The sequence below is a fragment of the Equus quagga genome, chromosome 14 (assembly GCF_021613505.1).
Source record: "Equus quagga isolate Etosha38 chromosome 14, UCLA_HA_Equagga_1.0, whole genome shotgun sequence".
Lineage (NCBI taxonomy): Eukaryota > Metazoa > Chordata > Mammalia > Perissodactyla > Equidae > Equus > Equus quagga.
The window spans coordinates 36,579,974-36,602,773 of NC_060280.1; the positions used below are offsets into that span (position 1 = coordinate 36,579,974).

Consider the following 22,800-nt stretch of genomic DNA (forward strand, 5'->3'; position numbering starts at 1 on the left):
CTTTATCACTTTTACATAATAACTCACTGATTTGGTTTCTCTCCGGAATTCTGGCTTATGTATCAGGTGCTTGATCAACAGCTTATGCATATCTGATTAGAATCTCAAATTCAATTGCTCTGTAACTAAACCATTATTCTTTTCCTTCCCTTTCGTAGTTTTCCAGGCTAATGGCCTTTGAATCATTATTGAGTTGTCTCAGTTTTTTATAGAAGCAAAACACATTATAAACGTTTGTCTGGATGAAGGTGCACTTCATGGATGCACATTGATGCATTGAGAACTGACCATTACGTCAGTTCATTCTGTTTCATCTTTGTCTTTTGCATTTGTGCTCTTCATCTGCATAGCCACTGCCTTAGATCATATTGATTTTCCTCTTTTGTGTCTCGTCCACCTTTAGTTCATATTCTGTATACAAAGTCACCACTCTAAAACTAAAATCTGCTATCGTTTACAAGCCTCCGTAAGTCCTTGCGGTGTCTTTCTACCCCCATAGGATAAAATTTAAGCTACTTAATATAGTAGACTTATCTCTTCAACCTCATCTCCCATGATACTTCTTTTATGCTGGAGTACTGGTGGAGTATTATCATTTCCCAAACTAGACTCCTGTTTCATATTATCATAGACTTTACACATGTTGTTTCATCTGCCTTGTCTCACCTCGTTCCCTTTGTTACCTGGTTGAAATCCACGTCAGGCAGCACCTACTGGGTAAAGCCTTCTGTGTTTCTCCTCCCAATATCCCCCAACTAGCTACCTTCTCCTCGGTGCTACCTTTAAATCTTATACATAGTTTTTCATTGTATTTATCATATTGAATTGTATTCTTTATTAGATTTTGAGCTATTGGGAGGTACCATTTTGGTCTTAGTCATCTTTTTCTTCCACAGCATCTAGCATAGTGTCTGGCATATTGGAGTTGCATTGTAGATTCTCAATAAATGTTTGTTGTATATCTGAATTTGTTTAATTAAATTTAATTTATATTTTTAGTATGTATCACAGTGCATAGCAGATGTTCAGGAAACGCTTGTTGAATTTAACAGAAACAAATTAAACCAAAAGGTTTTGGTGCCTTTCTGCTTTCCCATTTAAAGATCATCTTATAATTCTCTACTTGAGTGCTGCATTAACTTCCTCACATTTTGTTATCTTTTCTGAAATTTCTTAGGACTTGTGGTGATTATATGTTGGTATTATGAAATAATCACTAAATTAGCAACTGGTGAAAACTATATTAGACTTCATTTTTTTCTTTTGTCAGATGAAATCAGCTATTGAACCCCTGTAGTGAACTTTTTATTTCAGATATACTTTTTACCTCCAGAATTTTCATTTGGTTCTCTTAAAAATAATTTCTGTTTCTTTGTCTTTATTTTCTATTTGGTGAATCATTGTTATCATACTTTCCTTTAACTCTTTAAACACAAATTCTTTAAAAAAAAATAGTTTCTTTTAGTTCTCTGAAGCTATTGATGATAGCTGCTTTGAAGTCTTGCTAAGTCCAACATCTGAGCCCTCCTAGGGATAGTTTTTGTTGATTGCCCTTTTTCTTTATATGGGTTATACATTCTTGGTTTTGTATGTCTGATAATTTTTTAGTTTGGACACTTGGAAAACTGGACATTTTAGATTCTATATTGTAGCGACTTGGGAGTCTGATCTTCCTTGCCTCACCACTGCCCAGGGGTGATTGTTGCTGGGTGTTTGTTTGTTTGTTGACTTGCCTGGACTGATTGTGTGGAGTCTGTTTCCCTCACAGCATGTGACCACTGCTCAGTGGTTTTTTTCCTTCTAATTCTTGTTTTTATTTTTAATTCTGGCTTCCTAGGGATCACCCCTGGGTCAGCATAACTTAGTGATCAGCCAGTGATTTATCAGAGCATGTGCTTAAATACCTTGAGCCAGTAAGGATTTCATCTTTTGCTAGTGGGTCTGTGTGTGGCTTGGGAATGTTTTCAAAGTCCAAGCAGTTTAAAAATCAGCCTGATAACAAATGATATGGCTGTGACTCATGTGACAGTGTGTTTTAATGATATAATCAATTCTTTTAAAAAGAAAGAAACTTCTTGAAGATGGAGTCTACAGACTTGAACCTATTAAGACAGTAATGCCATAGGTGGCACACACTTCTAAGTATACTGTATTGTATTGAGACTTAGGTTAATTAAAAAAAATCTTAAATGAAGGTGCATTTAACTCCCACCCCCTCCCTTTTTTTAATATAATCCACTTATTATTTTAGAGAGTATCATCAGAATAACAATGTTTGCTTTGATACAGAAGCTTCTGGAACCATTAAAAAAATCTATGGCAGAGGGGGCTGGCCCCGTGGCCGAGTGGTTAAGTTCGCGTGCTCCGCTGCAGGCGGCCCAGTGTTTCGTCAGTTCGAATCCTGGGCGCGGACATGGCACTGCTCATCAGACCATGCTGAGGCAGCGTCCCACATGCCACAACTAGAAGAACCCACAACGAAGAATACACAACTATGTACCGGGGGGGCTTTGGGGAGAAAAAGGAAAAAAATAAAATCTTTAAAAAAAAAAAAAATCTATGGCAGAGGTTGCAGACTGGCAGCCCTTGAGTGAATTTGGCTCACAGATGTGTTTTATTTGGCTTGCACAGTATTGGTCAGACATAAGATTTGGATCAGCATTTTACTCATAGCAACAACTGGCTGGGAGTGAGTAGCATCTGCACCTTATGGACAAGGAATGTGGTCTTCAGTTTGCCACAGTTCCCACTGTTCCCTATTGTTTACCAACAGTAAGGCCAAATGTTGGTTACCGTATCACTGTGCTTGTGCTTTTGTTTTTCTTACACCTGGCCCCCTCATTCACTTAGTATGCTCCTCAGGCTGCATTGAGTATTTCATGGTGATAGACTAAAGATAAAAGATAAAAATGTTTAAAACATTTGCCTTATTACTTGTTAACATGGTTATTGTCTGTATTTAGTGTCTTCATTGGCTCCTCTGGCATGGAGCTGACATTGCACAAGCAACTACAAGAGGTTGGACAGCAGCTCACATAGCTGCAATCAGAGGTCAGGATGCTTGTATGCAGGTACTAATAACTTCATTTACTTTTTAAAAATTCAATAAGTTTAATTACGTTAGCATAGTTCTGTTAGGATATTGCTTTTATTTTAATAATTTGAATTCACAGATTTACTTCTGTGTTCTAAACAACAGCTTACTGGATTTCATGACTTAGATATTTTGGTATCAACTATCTGCTTAATCAGATGGTGTAAGACAAGAGATCCTTTTATCTCTGAAGTAGTTGGCTATCTTTTGGGTTGTTTTAAGGGCTGTCACAGTCATGCCCAGATTATCTACTTTATAGCTTGCCATGCCTAAAATTCCTTATTTAATGTATTTCCTGGCCAGAGCAACACATTAAGATGTGGCAGGATCTAGTTTATTAGAGCAACTAGATTTAATCAGCATATTGAAATAGACTGGAATTTGGAGGAATACAAAATTGTATAAGCAAACAGTCCCTGCCTGCAAGAAGTCTGAGATTCTGTTTGGAGTCATAGGAGCTTTGCTCAGTGAGTTATAAAACAATACGAAGCACGGTCTGTGATTAGGGTTCTAATGAAAAGTATAGATGAGAAGAATTGTAGAACTTAGGAGGAGATAGAGGGATCATAAATGGAGGAAATAAAACTTCAGCCAAGCCTAAAAGAGTGGGGTTATTTCAAAGAGGTAAGAGGTGAAGAAGCATTGTAGGTAGGGACTATGTCAGGAAGAAATAAAAATAATGATTATCATTTATTGGACATTTTTTATGTGTCAGTCACAGTCTGCCATGCATCACCTCATTTAATGTAACAATCTTGTGAGTTCCCCTTTTTATAGATTAGGAAACAGATTCAGAAAGTTAAGTACTTGCCTAAGTAAGTGACAAAGCCAGGATTTGAACCTAGACCTGTCCTGTTAACCTCTGTGCTGTGATCCTGTATGAAGTCCGAGTTAGGAAAATGAGCCGTGTTCGGGGAATGTACTATTATATGAGTTTGACTGAGTGTAGATAGTTTGTTGTGTGGCCTATTACAAACTTAAGTTTGGATAATCTAGATTTGTAAAATATTTTAGAAGTAGAATAAAGATTTTGGATTCATTTGCTAGGAAAGAGAGTTTTTATACATGTACTACATTTATATATGTATATACATACACATGGACATTAACAGGAGAATGAGGTAATGAAAGCAGTATTTCAGGGAATTATTCTAACGAGATGTATCCAGGATTACCTAGGATGAAGAGAGAGTGTGGAGGCAAGAAGATCAGTTGAAGACTTTTGGTGTAATCACTAACCCTAGAGGGTGAAAGTAGGTGTTGGCAGTGGGAAAGAAAGGAGATGATTTAAGACATCTTGAGAAGGCGGCATTGACAGACTATAGTGAGAATTTAAAGTTTCCGGTCAGAATGACATAATTATGACAGTGTAGATAGGGGAATCTGAAAGGCAGGAGAGATTTGGGAGGAAAGATACTGGGTTCAGTTTGGCATATTTTGAGTGTAAGGTGCCTATAGATCATTCAGGTGCAGAAAGCCCAGGCAGTTGAAAAGGGGGCTGAAGACAAAAATTTCAGGAGTAATAAAGTATAGAAAAGAGTGTAGAGTATGGAGGATTGAAGGTTGAAGCTGTTGCTAGTATGCATGGGAAGAAGCAGAGAAATGAGTAAAGAATTCAGAGGAGGAAGTCAGAGAGATGGGAGAGCCAGGGTCTGTTAGGGCTGTGCAAATGAAGGGAGAGGTTTAAGAAGTTAGGCCGGGTATCAGCTACAGGATAACACTAAGGGGAATAAGCTTAAGGAAATGCCATTGAACTTGAGAGCTCACTGTAGGGTGAGTTTGGCTGTATTTCTGTACAGTGGTAGGAATGGCACCCAGTTCGCAGGTGGATTTGAAATTGAGGCACTGAGAAGTAAGCAGTGGAAAGGAAGGAGAAAATACTATAGTAACTTTAGGGGACGTCAGGGTCAAATGAACTTTACTTGATGCTTTCCTTCCTTCAGGTGTTAGTTCAAACCATTCCCTCTGCCTTGAGTGTCCTTCTCTTCGTCAGAGTGATCTCTTCCTTCTCTGAGCTGTTGAGGTGTTTTTGGGTACTGTACTGTGTAGTTTGCTTATCAAGGACTGCTTTGCACAGTTGATTATCTTTGTCTCTACATCTGTTCTAATTTCCTAAGTTGATGTGTCTTCATATTCTTTGTAGTGACTTTTAAAACACAGTAGGCACTCAATATATCACAGTACTCAATTGTGATCATTACTGACTGGTTTGTTAATGGGAGTCAGACAAATCATGACTATTTTTCCTAAAACTCTTGTTGGGCTTATGACTGAGTGAAACTTTTGATGAGATACTGGCAAATGTAGGCTGGTTAAAAAAGAAAAAAGACTGAGGGAGAAAAAACTGAAAATATTAACTAATAATTCCTTTAAACTAATTACTCTGTATATTAATTATTTTATTATTTTATGTATCTGTGTATATGATATAACCCATTTAGAGAAACCGGGCCAATTATAAATTCAGGTGGAATCTCCTCAGATGCAGTGAGAAGTCTGATTTGGAACTTAGAACTAGTTACTTTAATATTGAAATCCTTTTATTGTATTCAAAATCCAGTTAATAGAAGATTCTGCTTTTGAAATAGTGGAAGTTTAAATTTCAGTTTTATTAGCTTAGCACTAAAGTATTTAACTTAGTAGTTACTAATTAATGCTCGTGAAAACTGTCTTGTAAATCATATGGACATGCTCAAATCAGAATGTGAAATCAGGTATTATAAGTGTCTCCTAGGCAATGTGAAAAAGACTTCAAGCATTTTCTTAGGATTAGCTAAGAATTTCTCACCCTTTGCCTGTGGCACATATGTAAGAACATATATAATAATTTAGCGATAGGTTAATAAATTACTTGCCTTCCAATAATCTGTGTCTGCATTCATGTAAATTATTCTTATTTCTCTCCTTTTAGGCTCTTATAATCAATGGAGCAAATCTGGCAGCTCAAGATGATCGGGGATGCACCCCTTTGCACCTTGCTGCAACACACGGACATTCTTTCACTTTACAAATAATGCTCCGAAGTGGAGTGGTGAGAGATTCCTGTTAATATGTGAGAATGTGTGATCATGTAGATGGAATAGCATTTGGTAGTCTGGTTATCTCTTCCTGACTTTTAAAATGCCTTCTATGACTTTGAGGAAGTAATTTGATTTCTCTCTTTCACTTTTCCGTCTTTAAACATGGGAGCAATAATTTAGATAAATCTTCAAAAAAACCAGTTTATTAGCACAAAGTATTTCAGAGGCTGTGGGTTCTTCACATCCGTTCAGAGTTTAACTGGGAAGATTCTGAATCTTCCAGACACATCTTAACCAGCTATTGTAAATCTTTCTGAATTTCTGTGTGTTTACCTGTGTCTTTCTTTTGTGATTCCTATTTCATGCACTAATTTAGAAAGAGATTTATATATCCAGAAATTTCATTTATTGTGATATTTATTTTTAATATTACCCAGTAGTTGTAAAAAATAACTTCTTAAAAGAACTACCTCTATTGAAGACATCATTTTGAGAGTTGGTGTTTCTATAATTAGAGAAAAGGTACAAAAGCCTATTAAATGTTTTTTCATTAACTCTTCATTTATGCTTTCAAGGATATAGTTTGATCATTTGAATTCCATGTCTTTCATTTTGTTGATCGGAAACCTGTGACCAGTAAAATAACTAGTTAAGTTCCTTTTTAAATGCTATTTTTATGTGACTGGTTTGTGTTCTTTTAAAAAAGACTGTTTTATAAAACTTCATTCATATCTTATTAGCTTGTATGTTCAAACCAGTGTGGCGCAGCGGTTAAGTGCGCACATTCCACTTCAGGGGCCCAGGGTTCGCCAGTTCGGATCCTGGGTGCGGCCATGGCACTGTTTGGCAAGCCATGCTGTGGTAGGCGTCCCACACATAAAGTGGAGGAAGATGGGCACAGATGTTAGCTCAGGGCCAGTCTTCCTCAGCAAAAAGAGGAGGATTGGCAGATGTTAGCTCAGGGCTAGTCTTCCTCAAAAAAAAAAAGAACAGCATCCAATTCTCATTTGCAGAATTAAGCTGGGAGACTTAGTGTTTCCCCTACAAAATGGAAAGAAACTGTGTCTTTGTGAATGTTACCTCTAGGATCCCAGTGTGACTGATAAGCGAGAATGGAAACCCGTACATTATGCAGCTTTTCATGGGCGGCTTGGCTGTTTGCAACTTCTAGTTAAATGGGGATGTGGCATAGAAGATGTGGACTACAATGGAAACCTTCCAGGTATTCACAAAAGCAAATATTTTGTTTTTCATTAATGTAAACTTTTAAAATGTTTGATTACGTTTAAGAAATTTAAACTGTCATCAGTCCAATAGTCCCCTCACAACACTAAAGTAGTAAATATGTTGACGGGAACGTTTTTTAATCTTATGTTAAGCCTATGTTATGTACTTGTCGTGTGATTGATTTTTTTTTCTAGAACCATATGAGCAAAAGAGAAATTGAGAAGATTAAACTTGAATTTACTCTTCCTACCAGCTGTTTCCTTCATCTACTGTCTAGTGTTGTTATTTTTTAACTTTATGTATCTCTGTGTGATAGACTACTTTTTTTAAAAAAATAGTATAAATATTGGACACTAGTGTATTTGAGTCAATTTTTTAACTGCAGTTGTCTAGTCTGCAATCAACTAGCCAGTTGAAACCTATACTCTAAACATCCTGTCTTCTTCTAAGAGGTGCTATAGAAGCTCAGAAGAGGGATAGATCACAGTGAGATTGGGATGAGGGTTACTGAAAATAATACTTGAATTATGTTTTAAAGGAATCATAAGCAGCAAACAAACAAAGGGGAAGTCCAGGTAGAATGATATGAACAGGTTTGATCAAATCACTTTGGTGCTTAAAAACTCCCTGGATCGATGTGGAACTCTGATTCTGTAGCTCGGCATGCTGGGCCTTCATAATTTGGCTCTTGCCTGCCTCCCTGGCCTCATCTTCCATCCCTTTACACTACTATCTGGGATCGTTTTTGCTTCTTTCTGAAGTACATCCTTTAGTGTTCATTTAGTGAAGGTCTGTTGGTATGAACTCTCAATTTTTGTCTTTCTGGAAATGACTATTGTGCTCTCATTCTTTTTTTTTTTAAGTTTTTAAATGGAAGTATAACATGCATACAGAAAAGTGCCCAATTCAAATGCACAGCTCATTTAATTTTTGCAGATGAATACTTCTCTGTAACCATTAGCCAGATTAGGAAATAGAATAGTCTCCTTCATGTCCTCTTTCTGGTTACTACCAACCTCCAAAGTTAATCACTACTTTGACTTTTAACATAAAAATTAGTATTTTTCTCTTTCTGACCTCTATAGAATAAAATAATACACTGGTATTCTTTTGTGTCTGGCTTCTTTTGATTTTCCAAATGGTTGTTACCAATTTATACACCCACAAGCAGTGCTTAAGACTTTCAGTTGCGCCACTTTCTCATTAACACTTGATATTATTAGTTTAGTTTTATTCATTCTTTTGGATGTATAGTAATATCTCATTGTGGTTTTAATTTATATTTTCCATGATGGCTAAAGGTGTCAGAACACCATTTAGTATGTTTAATGGCCATTTGGTTATTTTCTTTGTGGAGTACCAGTTCAAATCTTTTGCCTACTTTTTGAGTTGTCTTTTTTTAGATTGAATTGTAAGATTCCTGTATATGTTTTAGATGCAAGCTCTTTGTCACTTACATGTATTGCAAATATCTTTTCTATTTAAATATCTTTTCCATTCAACGGCTTGCCTTTTCATTCTTTTTAAGATATCTTTTGAAGAATGGAAGTTTTAATTTTAATGTAGTCCAGTTAAATAAACTCTTCCTTTATGGTTATTGCTTTCTGAATCCTGTTAAAAAAATCTTTCCCTACTCTATGGTCATGAAGACATCCTTTTATATTATCTTCTAGAAATTTTATTATTTTACTTTCACATTTAGATCTCCAACCCACCTGGAACTGACTTTTCTGTAATACAAGGTAGGGGGCAATTTCATTTCTATTTAGTTCTTTATTAAATAAGTCTGATAATTTTTGTGAATCTCATTACCTGCTCGTTAAAAAAAATCCAACTTTTATTTCTGTAAACATATATAATTATTTTTATAACCATGTGAAATATGTTTTTTAATAGTATAATGTAGAGGTTAAGAATAGAGCCTCAGGATTAGACTGCTTGTGTTCAAACCTCTCTCTTAAAAAATTATTTATTCACCATTTATTTATTGAGCATCTACTATGTGTCAATCCCTCTTCTAGGTGCTGGGGATGTCACAGCAAATAAAACAGACAAAAATTTCTGCCTTCCTGTGGTGGTGAGCAGGGAGACAGACAATAATCAAATGAATGAGCAAAATATATATTAAATAGCGATATGTGTTTGGAGAAAATAGGAAAGGGGATTAGAGTGTTAGAGAGGATGAAGTTTAAAATAGGGCGGTCAGGGAAGCCTTGGGGTTAGGTCAGGTGACAATTGGGTAAAGACTTGAAGGAGTTGAGGGAGCAAGTCTTATGGATAACCTGGGGGAAGAACATTTTAGGAAGAGCAAGGACAAACCTCCTGAGGCAGGGGTGTACCTGGTGTGTTTGAGTAACAGCAAGTCAGTGTGGTTGGAACAGAAGTGAGGGGGTGAGTGATAGATGATGAGAACAGTGAGGTAACAGGAGCCATTGGAGGATTTTGAGCACAGGAGTGACGTGATCTGACTATATTTAAAAACATCATTTTGGCTATTATTTTTGTAACAGATTGCAGTGAGGCTGTAGAAGTGGCAAGGGCAGAAATAGAGCAATTAGGAGCCTGATGCAATAATTTAGGCTACAATTGGGTTGGACCACAGTAGAGACAGCAAAGATAGTGAGAAGAAATTGGGGTCTGTGTATATTTTAGAGATAGAACCAATAAGATTTGCTGATTGATTAGATGTGGAGAGTGACAGAAAGGGGAGTCAAGGATGTCTCCAGTATTTTTGGCCTGAACTACATGGAAAGGAGAGAGTTTCCATTAAGTGAGAATGGGAAAGACTACATAAGGAAAATGCGTGCGAGAAGGATAAGGAGTTTACTTTTTTGACAGGTTAAGTTAGAAATGCCTATAAGATGTGTACATGATGAGTGAGGAGTTAGAAGAGTCTTGAAGTTTCAGGGGGAGTGTTTTTTGTTTTGTTTTTTTGTTGAGGAACCTTGGCCCTGAACTAACATCTGTTGCCAATCCTCCTCTTTTTGTATGTGAGCCATTGCCAAAGCATGGCCACTGACAGATGAGTGTTGTAGGTCCACACCCGGCTGCTGAAGTGGAGCATGCCGAACTTAACCACTAGGCGACTGGGGCTGGCCCCAGGGGGAGTTTTTTAGTGGGAAGTTCAGCTGAGAAAATGTGGAGTGGCATGTGCCAGCCACTTATCTTTTGGCATTGTGACTTCTTGTTTCTCCTGGGCTATACTGGCCACTTGGGTACTGCCCTACTTCTCTAGAGTCAAGATTTGTGTATTGATCGGGCTATTTCCCAAACAGTCACTTCTCAAAAAGTGTAAAGGCTCTCTTATTCTTTGTAATCATTATCTCTTAGCTTGTAATACCCCAGAACCATTCCTGTGTTTTGCAGATTTTGGGTTGTGGTTCTCCTTCAGTCTGATTCAATATATTTTCTTTCAGGGATTCCTTAACATTTCTTGTCGTTCATGATGTTCTTGTTTGTTTTTCTTGTCCTTTATGGCTTTTTAAAAAAAATACCTTTTCTATTATTTTCAAGGATTTAGAGTAGAAATAGTGAGGTAGTGTGTGTGCTTAGTCTGTAGTTTTGATCCAGTGTTCTTGTTTATAATAAAAATAATAAGTGTTTATGGAAAAGTGACAAAATACATAGTGATAAAAATAACATCATTCATATTTGCATAGTGACTATTTTAGTTTATTCTACTTTTTTTCAAAATATTAAGATAAATTTATCTTATCTGTCATCTCTCTATCTTACATAGCGAGCATTTCTCATGTACTTATAAACTGCAAATTGGGGTTTCACTTTCCAGAAGATTTTCTGGGGCCTGCTCTTTGGTGACCCTCATGTAGCCTCTCAGTACTCACAGTAAGTGTAACTGTGCAAACATTTTGTCTGTTGCTTTGCCATGGCAGAAGGCTGACGCATAGGGAGATGTAGGCGGAGAAAAGGTCTGTTCTGTTTGCTCAGAGTAAGTCCCTGTTAGGTAGGGCCGGGATGGTCCTCTCCCTATGAGGATTAGAGCCAATGTGTTACTTTTTTCCCCAGATATTTTATTGTTAATTTAAAAAATAAACTTTTTTCTCTCTCACTTTTAGTTCACTTAGCAGCCATGGAAGGCCACCTTCACTGTTTTAAATTCCTACTCAGTAGAATGAGCAGTGCAACACAAGCTTTAAAAGCCTTCAATGATAATGGAGAAAATGTGTCGGACCTGGCCCAGAGGTTCTTTAAGCAGAACATTTTACAGTTTATCCAAGGGGCTGAGTATGAAGGAAATGATCCAAAAGATCAGGAAAGTAAGTAATAAGCCTGAAATATTTTAGCATTTGATAAGCGGAATAAATGGAAAAGGAAAGAGAGAGATTTTAAGGCAAATGTTATATTAAAATATGTTATATATCATTGTCCACACATTCACCCAGATTCGTTTCTTTATTCAATATTTTAGGCAGTTTTAGCTTTTTAATTCAGATCTTTGATCTCCATCAAGTTAAATTTTAGATACTGAGTGAAATAAAGTGTTGTTTTAAAAATTTTTTGTTTTTTTATTTATAGCTGCTTGTCCTAGCACCATTTTTTTTGGAAAGACTTCCTTTTCCCCATTGGAATATCTTGGCAGCTTTGTCAAAAATCAGTTGCCCGTATATGTATGGGTGTATTTCTGGCCTCTGCATTCTGTCTTATTGATATATCTGTTTATTTGACAATACTACACTGTCTTGATTGCTGTAGCTTTATAGTAAGACTTAGAATCAGGTGGTGTAAGTCTCCAACTTTGTTCTTTTTAAAATAATCTTGGGCTGTTCTGAGTTGTTTTCTTTCCATGTGAAAAATGAGAGTAGCTGCATCTCAGAGTTGTTAAGAGGATTAAATGAGGCAATCCTTACAAATGCTTACTGTTGTGCCTGATATTCAGTAGGGGCTCAGTATATGTAGTTATTATTGTTAAAAACATTTTATCAAGTATCTACTATGTGCTAGGCACTAGGTCAGGTACATTCACACATGTATGTGTATTTGTATATGTATACATACACACATATACTTTATCTGCTTCCAGTTTATTTTACTTTCTTTACTTTCTTGAAAATAGAGAGAGTGGTCTGTAAATGCAGTACTTAACACTAAGTGTGTCTTTATATAAAGGGTTGAAAATGGCCATCTCCTTGCCTTTTGTGGTGACATGAAGGGAAAGGGGAATATGGCTAAGAATAGTTCTGGTACAGTACTTATCCTGGCATGTTTGAGGTCCTGAGGGGTGGAAAGCCTGCACAATTAATAATAATCTTATTTTATGATTCTCTTTTTATTACTTGTCATTGCATCAACTGAACTAATTCCAATATAACATTCTCATACTTAAGTTAATATTGGAACCTGAAATGTGTGACTGTTTAAGGCAGGGAAAAAGAATGAACTCATGTGTTTACTGAAATGCTGAATTTTTTATTCATAGCTTTAGCATTTCCAGGTCATGTGGCTGCCTTTAAGGGTGATTTGGAAATGCTTAAGAAATTAATAGAAGATGGAGTAATTAATATTAATGAACGTGATAATAATGGATCAACTCTTTTGCATAAAGGTAAGTTATGATTCCTGTTTCATTTTCAGTTCTAACACAATTGTTGTTGAGTTACTTATCTCTTAAAATAAGTATCCATTGGAAACACACGAAAATGTAAAACTTTTCCTGATACCCTACTACGTATCAGTCTACCTTGTATAGTAGACAGAATGCTTAATTTTTTTAGCGGGGGGAGATTAGCCCTGAGCCAACTGCTGCCAATCCTCTTCTGAGGAAGACTGGCCCTGAGCTAACATCCATGCCCATCTTCCTCTACTTTATATGTGGGACGCCTGCCACAGCATGGCTTGACAAGTGGTGCCATGTCTGCACCCAGGGTCCCCACCAGTGAACCCAGGGCCGCCGAAGTGGAAAGTGTGCACTTAACCGCTGCGCCACTGGGCCGGCCCCAAGAATGGTTAATTTTTAATTCAAGTGTGATATTACTTTTATGATGACAGGCATTCACACACTATCACATTTGAAGGTAATTCCAATAGAAATTTTCTTGTGACATTTTCGTGTTAAGATGTGAAATTCAGTGCTAGAGAAGTTTCTTAGGACTAACATTTTCTTTGGACTAAAAATTACCTATTAATTCATGCTAAAACAGGAACCATATCTCTTGAAAAAAGTATAGCAGAATTTCCTTCTTTAGACCTTTTAACTGCAAAAAATGTTTTTTTTTTTTAAAGATTTTTTTTTTCTTTCTTTTTTCCTTTTTCTCCCCAAAGCCCCCTGGTACATAGTTGTATATTCTTCGTTGTGGGTCCTTCTAGTTGTAGCATGTGGGACGCTGCCTCAGCGTGGTTTGATGACCGCACCCAGGATTCGAACCAATGAAACACTGGGCCGCCTGCAGCGGAACACTTGAACTTAACCACTTGGCCACGGGGCCAGCCCCTGCAAAAAATGTTTCTACTTCCATAGAAATATCAGTGAACATTAGATTTGAGCACATTTTCAAGATGTCTACCACTTTTCTGTGTACTGTTCTTCTTTCTAGGTGGAATTCTAAAATATTGATCAATTTTTTTTGTTTTTTAATTAGACATTGTCAAATTTTCAATTTAGGTTTGAGACTATATACTCTAGGATTTATTCTTGCCAGTCTTCCTTTTGGTTATAAAATCAAAAGCCAACTCTTTAATGTACTGCACCTGAAATTTCCATTCTGCTTCATTTATGATATTATAAGTTTCTTCATAATCTGATGGCAGGTAATTCTTGTAAAAGTCTTAGAATGAAAAGACAGGAGGTTTGTTAATATGGTCATATGTTTGAATTGGACTTGATTTCATAAATAACTTTTGGCAGTCCCAATCACAGATTATCTTCCTGTTGGTTAGGTTCTTAGCTTAATTGTTAGTTAGTTTAATTCATAATGTATCTCAAGTATAGAATCTAAGTGCCATGTGGTGTGCCAACAGTTTTATAAGTGAGAAAATGTGAGTGGAGTGGGAAGAAGAGGTTTTTCCTATACATAGAGAGGTCACCACATTGGTAAACTCTCTACCCTAAACTTGGAGAATCTTGCTCTCTCTCTCTCTCTGCTGGCTGTTTAGGGGTTAAGCTCTTCACCATGGTATTTGTGAATGGGGAGGAGACTTTAAATGTGCATAAAGTATTTTTCTAAAAAATTTGGTGCCCTGGAGCCAAGCCCCGTTTCGTATCCTAGATACAACCAGTTTTTATTGCTAAAGTGTATGTGTAGTGTCATTTAGACATGGTAGCGAGAGAGAGATTCACTCATGGTGCTTAGAGTGCATCTTTGGGAGAATGATAAATTAAGTTTCATTGATGGCTGGTTTTCAGCCTTTCTCAGTATTTCTTCACCACTTGACTGAGATGGAATCAGGAATCTGGAAGAAGATTCTGGAGAGACTGATGTATTACAACAGAGTGTTTGGGATGCAGGTATTGTGAGAAGGTGGGAGAGTGAAAGTGAGGAGGAGCCAGAAGCGTTTGTCCTTTGCCGCTTCTCTTCAGTCTGTCCAGTAAGGACTCTGGGGCCAGGGCTGGATCCACTGGTGTGGTGGAGAGGTGATAAGTGGCTACAGCTGAGGGAAGGGGCATTTTTATGTACATTAGGCTTCTCCTGGGGAACATCTGTGTGTTTAGATCATATCCAAATTGGGTAAATAAAAGTTCATGTCTCCTTATAATTTACTTCACTTTTCCCTCACTTGTCAATCTGTCTCTTTTCCTTTCATTTTAATTTTGATTCAGTAAATAAGCTACAATATCTATTATTGAGGCATTCTTCTTTGTCATTTAGTGATTGTTAAATCCCAGTGACTTCTCCTCTATTCATTTGCTCTTAAACCATAATTACTTTAAATCATTTCTTAAAAATTTCTAGCCACTGCATAGTTTTATCTTGTTCTCTTATAAAACATTGATAAAATTAATCAACCTGTCCTAATCAATATACAGTAACGATCTTGGGTAAAAATCCTTTTATCGTACAGTCGTGTGCCTCATAATGACATCTCAGTCAATAATGGACCACATATACAATGGTGGTCTCATAAGATCGGTACCATATAGCCTAGGTGTATAGTAGGTATACCATTTAGGTTTGTGTAAGTGCACTCTGTGATGTTTTCACAACAATGAAATCGCCTAACGATGCATGTTAATGTGTATCTCAGAGTGTATCCCTGTCGTTAAGCAATGCATGACTGTATTTCATTGTAGGTAAATTACTTAGGCCTACCCCACGTAAACATTACCTATGTAATAAAATGGAAATTGTGGGTTAAACTCATTCTGTCTTATAAAACTCACCATTATCTGTGATTCATAAATGTGATTTTGTAACTCTTAAAGACAGAATATGTTGCTCTTTTTGCCTACAGTTGGGGTTATTTCTAAAGGTCTGGGAAATCCCCTAGTATTCTTTGTTAGCTGGTTTTGAATTCACTTGGGAGAGAGAGAAACCCCAGGTCTTCAGGAGACAACTCTGAGTTTGGCAGATGGCTCTGAGTCAAGTAGAGAAGGGCAACACGAGAGTTCTTACAGACCTTTCGTAAGCTGGGCTATAGGGCTGTAGTGATGGGGTCACTTTGTCGTTGGATCTGGCTTTGTGTCCTCTCCTCTCTGTTGCCAGTATTGGAGGTGGATTCACTTTTTAAGGTACCAAAGTCATACCAAAGTTCCTACTCTTTGATTCATTTTACAGAGGCATGTATATATATTTAGCACCAAGATGTGCCCACACCATGCAGACAGTATGAGATCTTGTTAAGATATGAATACTGTTGGGGCCGGCCCCGTGGCCGAGTGGTTAAATTCATGCACTCTGCTTCCGTGGCCCGGGGTTTCGCCGGTTTGGATCCTGGGCATGGAAATGGCACTGCTCATTGGACCATGCTGAGGTGGCGTCCCACATGCCACAACTAGAAGGACCTACAACTAAAAATATGCAACTATGTACTGGGGGGCTTTGGGGAGAAGAAAGAAAAATAAAAAGAAAAATCTTAAAAAAAGATATGAGATACTGTTAAGGGATACATACTTATACTATGAACAACTAGAGATTTCTACAAGTTAGGATGTAATTAATGGTAAAAAGTATTTGGTTATTAAAATACAGACAATAGGAATTCAGGAATAGGAGTTGAGGAACAGAGGAAGTTGCTGAGGGTTAAATTATTGAGGAAGTCTTCATGGGAATTCAGAAATAATACCTTATGTTTATATGATACTCAAAGGGTGCAAAACTGTCATCACACTTAATCTTTATTGTAATTTTATGAAGCAGCAGTGTACTCTCCTTGTAAATATGAAATCATCTTTGTAAAAGATGGGGAAATTTAAGTCCAAAGGGATCAAGTTTCTTAACAGAGGTACATAGCTAGTAAGAGCAGAGATAAGATTTCATTCATTTTTTTCGTTCATTCATTCACACATCAACTCTATAGATATTTATTGAGGGTCTGTATGTGCCGGCCACTTGTTAAGTTCTGTTCTGTCCTCTAGTCTCATGGTTTAGTAGACCTAAACTCAGATCTTTTAAGTCTACTAAGGTTTTTTCCCACAGTTTCCCCAAGTCTTGAGATGGACCTAGAAGGATGGGTAGGAGTTGGAGCACATAGTTGAGAGATGGGCATTAGGTGAGAAAACACATAAGCAGAGTAGTGGAGGTGAAAATTAACATTGAGTGCATGTGTTTTGAGGCCAAGATTTTGGAAAATGTGGTAAACAGTTTAGATAATCAACAAGGGGCCTGTAAATTTTGAGTTCTGAGGGTCACAGGAATAACCTATAAGATGGTGAATGATTTTCGAAGTCAGTGTGGGTCCCTATGGCTGGATTGTGCTCACATTCTGGTCTGATACAAGATTGGTTAGGAGCTGTAGACAGATGAGCACTGGATGAGGATTAGAAAAACCTAGATTCTAGTTTCAAATCTCTTACTTACTAGCTGTGTGATGTTAAATAACCCTTTTGAACTTCAACTTTTATATTTGTATAGAAAGTTTTCTGTATAGGGGCCGAGCACAGTAGATATTTGATTAATTGTTTGTCTAATGAGTGAATAAATGAAATAGGAAAAATAACATCTGCCCAACCTACATTTGTTGGTTATTCCTAGGATCAATACTTATGAAATTACTCTCTAATGGTACTGTCCAAAATTTTAGAAAATTGTTAGTAATAACAATAACTTTTTTGTGTATTTTCTGATTATTATTATTATTTTTTACAGCTGCTGGACAAGGCCACATAGAGTGTTTGCAGTGGATAATTAAAATGGGAGCAGACAGTAATATTACCAACAAAGCAGGGGAGAAACCTAGTGATGTGGCTAAGAGGTATCCCGGTCTGCTTTGCTCCTTTGTTTTGTTTTTGAAGTTTTGCATATACTCTCTTATACTCAGAAATCTCTGAAGATTTAATGGAATTATATGCTGATGCAATGACAATTTTCAAGCTGAATTGACATTTGACAGTATATCAGCTCTTCTCTCTAAAGCAGTGATTCTCAACTGGGAGGTAGTATTGTCTCCTTTCCTGGTGGGGAGGGACATTTGGAAATGACTGGAGACCATCACTAATATCTAGTAAGGTCAGGTCCAGGAATGCAAAATTTCCTACAGTGCTCAGAACAGTGGTGCACAATGAATTGTCCCCATAAATGCCAGTACCTGTTGAGAAATATTGTGTGAAAAAAAGGAGTAATCAAAAGGAGTCATATGGGTTTTGAAACAGATTTTGATATTTATATTTGAATTAAATGTAAGACCTGTTATCAAACACCTCCAGCTCATTCAAGTCAGGTCCTCGAGGAATCCATTGTTCTTCTGGCTGTTTTTTCATTCAACTTCCTATATACTTACCATGTTCCAAGTGCTATGGTTAGTATCAAGATTACAAAGATGAAAAAACACAGTCCTTGCCTTCGAGGAGCTTACAGTCTTGTGGAGAGACATATGTGCAAACATAATTATTAATTATAATCATTATATCACATTACATGTTATGTATAAGGTACAGTAAAAAGTGCCCAAGTCTTCCTATTTGAAAGTTACAGAGGAGAAGCATTAATTCAGATGATGGTGAGAGTTATAAAAGAAGCTTAGGGAGACAGAATTTATATAGAGGTCAGGGAAAACTTTTATTTTTTTTTGATGAGACATCATTCACCCTGACACTTGAAGGAGGAAGAGTTGTAAGATAACATCTTGTGTATTTGAGGAACTGCATGTGGTTCAGAACTGCTTGAATCTTAAAGTAGGAGTGTGGGCTAAAAGTTGCAGCTGAGGCTTGACAGGATGCAAGGACCTAATCGTTCATTAAATTGTCATACGATTTTTGTTTGTGAGTTCATATTCCTTAGAATTTTGTCTGTGGAATTTCTTTGAAGCTTTGGAGTGTGGTTTTGTTCTACTGCATACCTACGATCTTTGTCAACTCAGGCCCACTTTTTAGTTTTTATTTATTTATTTTTTATATTATTTTTTTTGTTGAGGAAGATTGTCCTTGAGCTAATATCTGTTGCCAGTCTTCCTCTTTTTGCTTGAGGAAGATTGTCCCTGAGCTAACATCTATGTCAGTCTTCCTCTATTTTGTATGTGGGATGCTGCCAAAGCATGGCTTGATGAATGGCATGTAGGTCTGCTCCTGGGATCTGAACTTGCGAAACCCTGACTGCTGAAGTAGAATGTGCAAACTTAACCACTACGCCACTGGGCTGGCCCCATTTTTATTTTTTAAAACAGCTTTATCAAGGTATAATATGCATACTATAAATTATGTACACATATTTATATAGTACAAACTGATGAATTCTGATATATGTATATACCTGTGAAACCATCACCACAATCAAGATAGTGAACATATCCATCATCCCAAAAGTTTTTTTGTGCCCTGTTATAATCTCTCTCCCTACCACTGCTCCCCATTCCCCCTTCCCCAAGCAAACACTGATCTGCTTTCTGTCACTGTAGATTAATTTGCATTTTCTAGAGTTTTATATAAATGGAATCATACAGTATGTGCTTTTATATATCTGGCTTCTTTCACTCAGCATAATTATTTTGAGACTCATTCATGTGTATTAGTGGTTCATTTCTTTCTTATTGCTGAGTGGTAGTCCTTTGGATGTAGAATTCCATAGTATTCCACAGTTTGATTATCCGTTAACCTGTTGAAGGACATTTTGATTGTATCCATTTTTTGGTGATTATGAATAAAGCTGCTATAAACATTCATGTATAAGTTTTTGTGTGAAGATAAGTTTTCATTTCTCTTGGGTAAATACTCAAGAGTAGGATTCCTGGGTCATATGCTAAGGCTATATTTAACTTTTCTAAGAAACTGCTGAAGTGACTTCCAAAATGACTGTACCAATTTGCATTCCCACAAGCAATGGATGAGAGTTTCTGTTGCTCTTTATTTTGTCAGCATTTGATATTGTCAGTTTTTTTTTAAATTTTAGCAATTCTGATAGATATGTAGTGGTATCTTATTGTGGTTTTAATTTGCATTTTCTTAATGAAAAATGATTTTGAGCCTCTTTTCGTATACATATTTGCCATTTGTATATTTTCCTTTGGTGAAGTGACTGTTCAGATCTTTTGTCCACTTTTTAAAATTGGGTTGTTTTCTTATTGTTGAGTTTTAAGAGCTCTTTATATATTCTGGGTGCTAGTTCTTTCTCAGATTTGTGTTTGCAAAGATTTTTCTCCCAGTAGTGGCTTGTTTTTTCGTTCTCTTAACAATGTCTTTGTAGAGCAAAAGTATCAATTTATTCTTTTATGGATTATGCTTTTGGTATCATAGCTAAGAAGTCTTTGATTAATACCAAGTCACAAAGATTTTCTTCTATGTTTTATTTTAGATGTTGTATAGTTTTAGGTTTTACATTGAGGTCTATGATCCATTTTGAGTTAATTTTTTGTATATGGTATGAGGTACGCATCCAATTCTTTTCTTTTTGCATGTTTGTATTCAGTTGGCTTAGCACTGTTTGTTCAAGAGGCTGTTGTTTCTCCACTGTATTGCCTTTGTGTCTTTGTCCAAGTCAATTGTCCATATATGTGTAGGCTTATTTCTGGACTCTGTATTTTGTCCATTGATTTGTCTAACTTTGTAGCAGTATCACATGGATGATTTAGTACTATAAGTTTATCTGGAACTATTCGTAACTTCTCGCCCACATTTCTTTGTCATTCAAGCATCAAAATGCTTGGTATGAGTGTGATGCTACAGAAATAACCTTGAATGTGGCATAAAGCAAATCCTCAGTAAATGATAGCTGTTAAATTACAACCTAGTAATAGGGGCAATGAATTCTATTAACCTTATAACTTCCTACGTATGTTTATTACTATATCTTTAATGATTTGCAGTACCTGGTGAAAGGTAAGGATATATGTGTGCATGTGTGTGTGGTTATGTAAGTATATGAAAAAAAAATAGGATTTGAGGTTTTTGTGTTTAATGAGTAATTCTCCATGTCCTAAGAGAAAGCATTAAACATTTCACTTAGTGAAACTATGGAAAAAATGTGCAGGTTACATGCAATCACAATCAGTACAACTCCAAACCAAGAGTATATTACTGGAAGCTTCACAGAGATGTGGGAAAGAGCAAAGAAAATAGAAAATGCGGATGAAAAAGTCATTATTTTTCCATTAGATTTGAAAGCCATGCCAAGTGCATCGGGCTGAGGAAGGATGCAGATTAAGAGGGCTGTAGCTATAATTATCCCTAAAACTGGAACTAGAACCAACTTTACAATCTAAATTAAACCATCAAAAAAGGGTACTAAACACAAGTAATCAAGTAGGGTGTTTTTGGGTTTTCTATTCATTTAAGCAGCTCTGTTTGGGGGCCCCAAATATTCTTTTGATATTGGGTCTCCTCTCCCAGTTGGATTTTTTTTTCTTTCTTTTTTTTTTTTTGGTGAGGAAACTTGTCACTGAGCTAACATCTGTGCCAGTTTTCCTCTATTTTGTGTGTGGGATGCTGCCTCAGCATGACTTGATGAATGGTGTGTAGGTCTGCTCCTGGGATCTGAACTTGTGAAACCTGGACTGCTGAAGTAGAATGTACAAACTTAACCACTGTGCCACTGGGCTAGCCCCCCAGTTGGATTTTTGCCAATAAAAATTATGAAATTAGTCTTTATAACATGACTGCTTGTCCTGACTGTCCAGGAACTGTTTGAGTTTCCCACATCGCTGCATATACGTTGCATTGTCACTGACCTTCAGATACAGTTTTGCTCCTTTACTGGTGGGTGGCTTGATAGCATAATAGACAGAGTATAATTCCCTAAATTAAGTTCAAACTGCAGTTTCAATATGAAGAGGATTGTGGATCTTGTTAATTATTGATTCTTTCCTACAGGTTTGCCCATTTAGCAGCAGTAAAGCTATTAGAGGGCCTACAGAAGTATGATATTGATGATGAGAATGAAATTGATGAAAATGATTTGAAGTTTTTTATAAGACATGGTGTTGAGGGAAGCACTGATGCCAAGGATGATTTATGTCTCACTGAGTCTGATAAAACAGATGCCAGAAGTAAGTGTGCCACCTCTGTCATGATTTATCCTTTAAGAAATACCACAGCCAGTTTTTACCACAACTTTGGAAATTATTCTAAAGACAGATACTATCTACAAAGTAAAATACTTTGTTGTTTTTTGGGGGATCAGAACTAGTACAGATTTTTTTTTTTTTTAAGATTGGCACCTGAGCTAACATCTGTTGCCAGTCTTTTTTCTTCTTCTCCTTCTCTCCAAAGCCCCCCAGAACCTAGTTGTATATTCTAGTCGTAGGTCCTTCTTGATCTGCTATGTGGGGTGCCGCCTTAGCATGGCTTGATGAACAGTGCCATGTCCACACCCAGGATCCAAACTTGTGAAACCCTGGGCCTCAGAAGCAGAACACGTGAACCTAACCACTGAGCAATGGGGCCAGCCCCCTACAAATGTTTGTACTAGAGGTTATTGACCATATAAAGAATGTAAGACATGATGTCTGTCTCTCAAGGAGGGAAAAGTTATACAAGAGGAAAAAATATTGAAGTGGAGCATAGGAAACAGGGAAAGAGACATCTCAAGAATTTCCATGGCAAATGATTTTTACAGATAATAATAGCAACAAATATTTAATGACTATCTACTATGTGCCAGACACTGTTGTAGATATTGGAGAAACAGTGAAAAATGCAAAGTCCTCGCCCTGCCACCAGGAACTTACATTCTAGTGGTGGGAGTGGTTGGGGGAGGGTGACAAATAGTTAATAAGAAAATAGGTAAAGAAAATAAAGTAGGGTGGTGCAGTAGATAAGACCACCGTTAGAGGAGGCCTGTATCAGAAAGTGACATTTGAGAAGAGACCTAAAAGATGAGAAGGAGCCATATGAGGATCTTGGAAGAACGTTCTAAGCAG

General features: G+C 36.9%; 1 protein-coding gene across 1 annotated transcript in view; it reads left to right on the forward strand.

The window, feature by feature from the left end:
- Positions 1 to 22,800, forward strand: part of ANKRD42 (ankyrin repeat domain 42) — a gene marked incomplete at its 5' end in the record, with an annotated part of 48,972 nt that overhangs the window by 6,109 nt on the left and 20,063 nt on the right. The window contains 7 exons of the mRNA XM_046638234.1: positions 2,964 to 3,071; positions 6,006 to 6,125; positions 7,201 to 7,336; positions 11,418 to 11,618; positions 12,779 to 12,904; positions 17,601 to 17,706; positions 21,752 to 21,927. Of these exons, the coding sequence (XP_046494190.1) occupies positions 2,964 to 3,071; positions 6,006 to 6,125; positions 7,201 to 7,336; positions 11,418 to 11,618; positions 12,779 to 12,904; positions 17,601 to 17,706; positions 21,752 to 21,927 (973 nt within the window). The remainder of the gene's footprint in view (positions 1 to 2,963; positions 3,072 to 6,005; positions 6,126 to 7,200; positions 7,337 to 11,417; positions 11,619 to 12,778; positions 12,905 to 17,600; positions 17,707 to 21,751; positions 21,928 to 22,800) is intronic.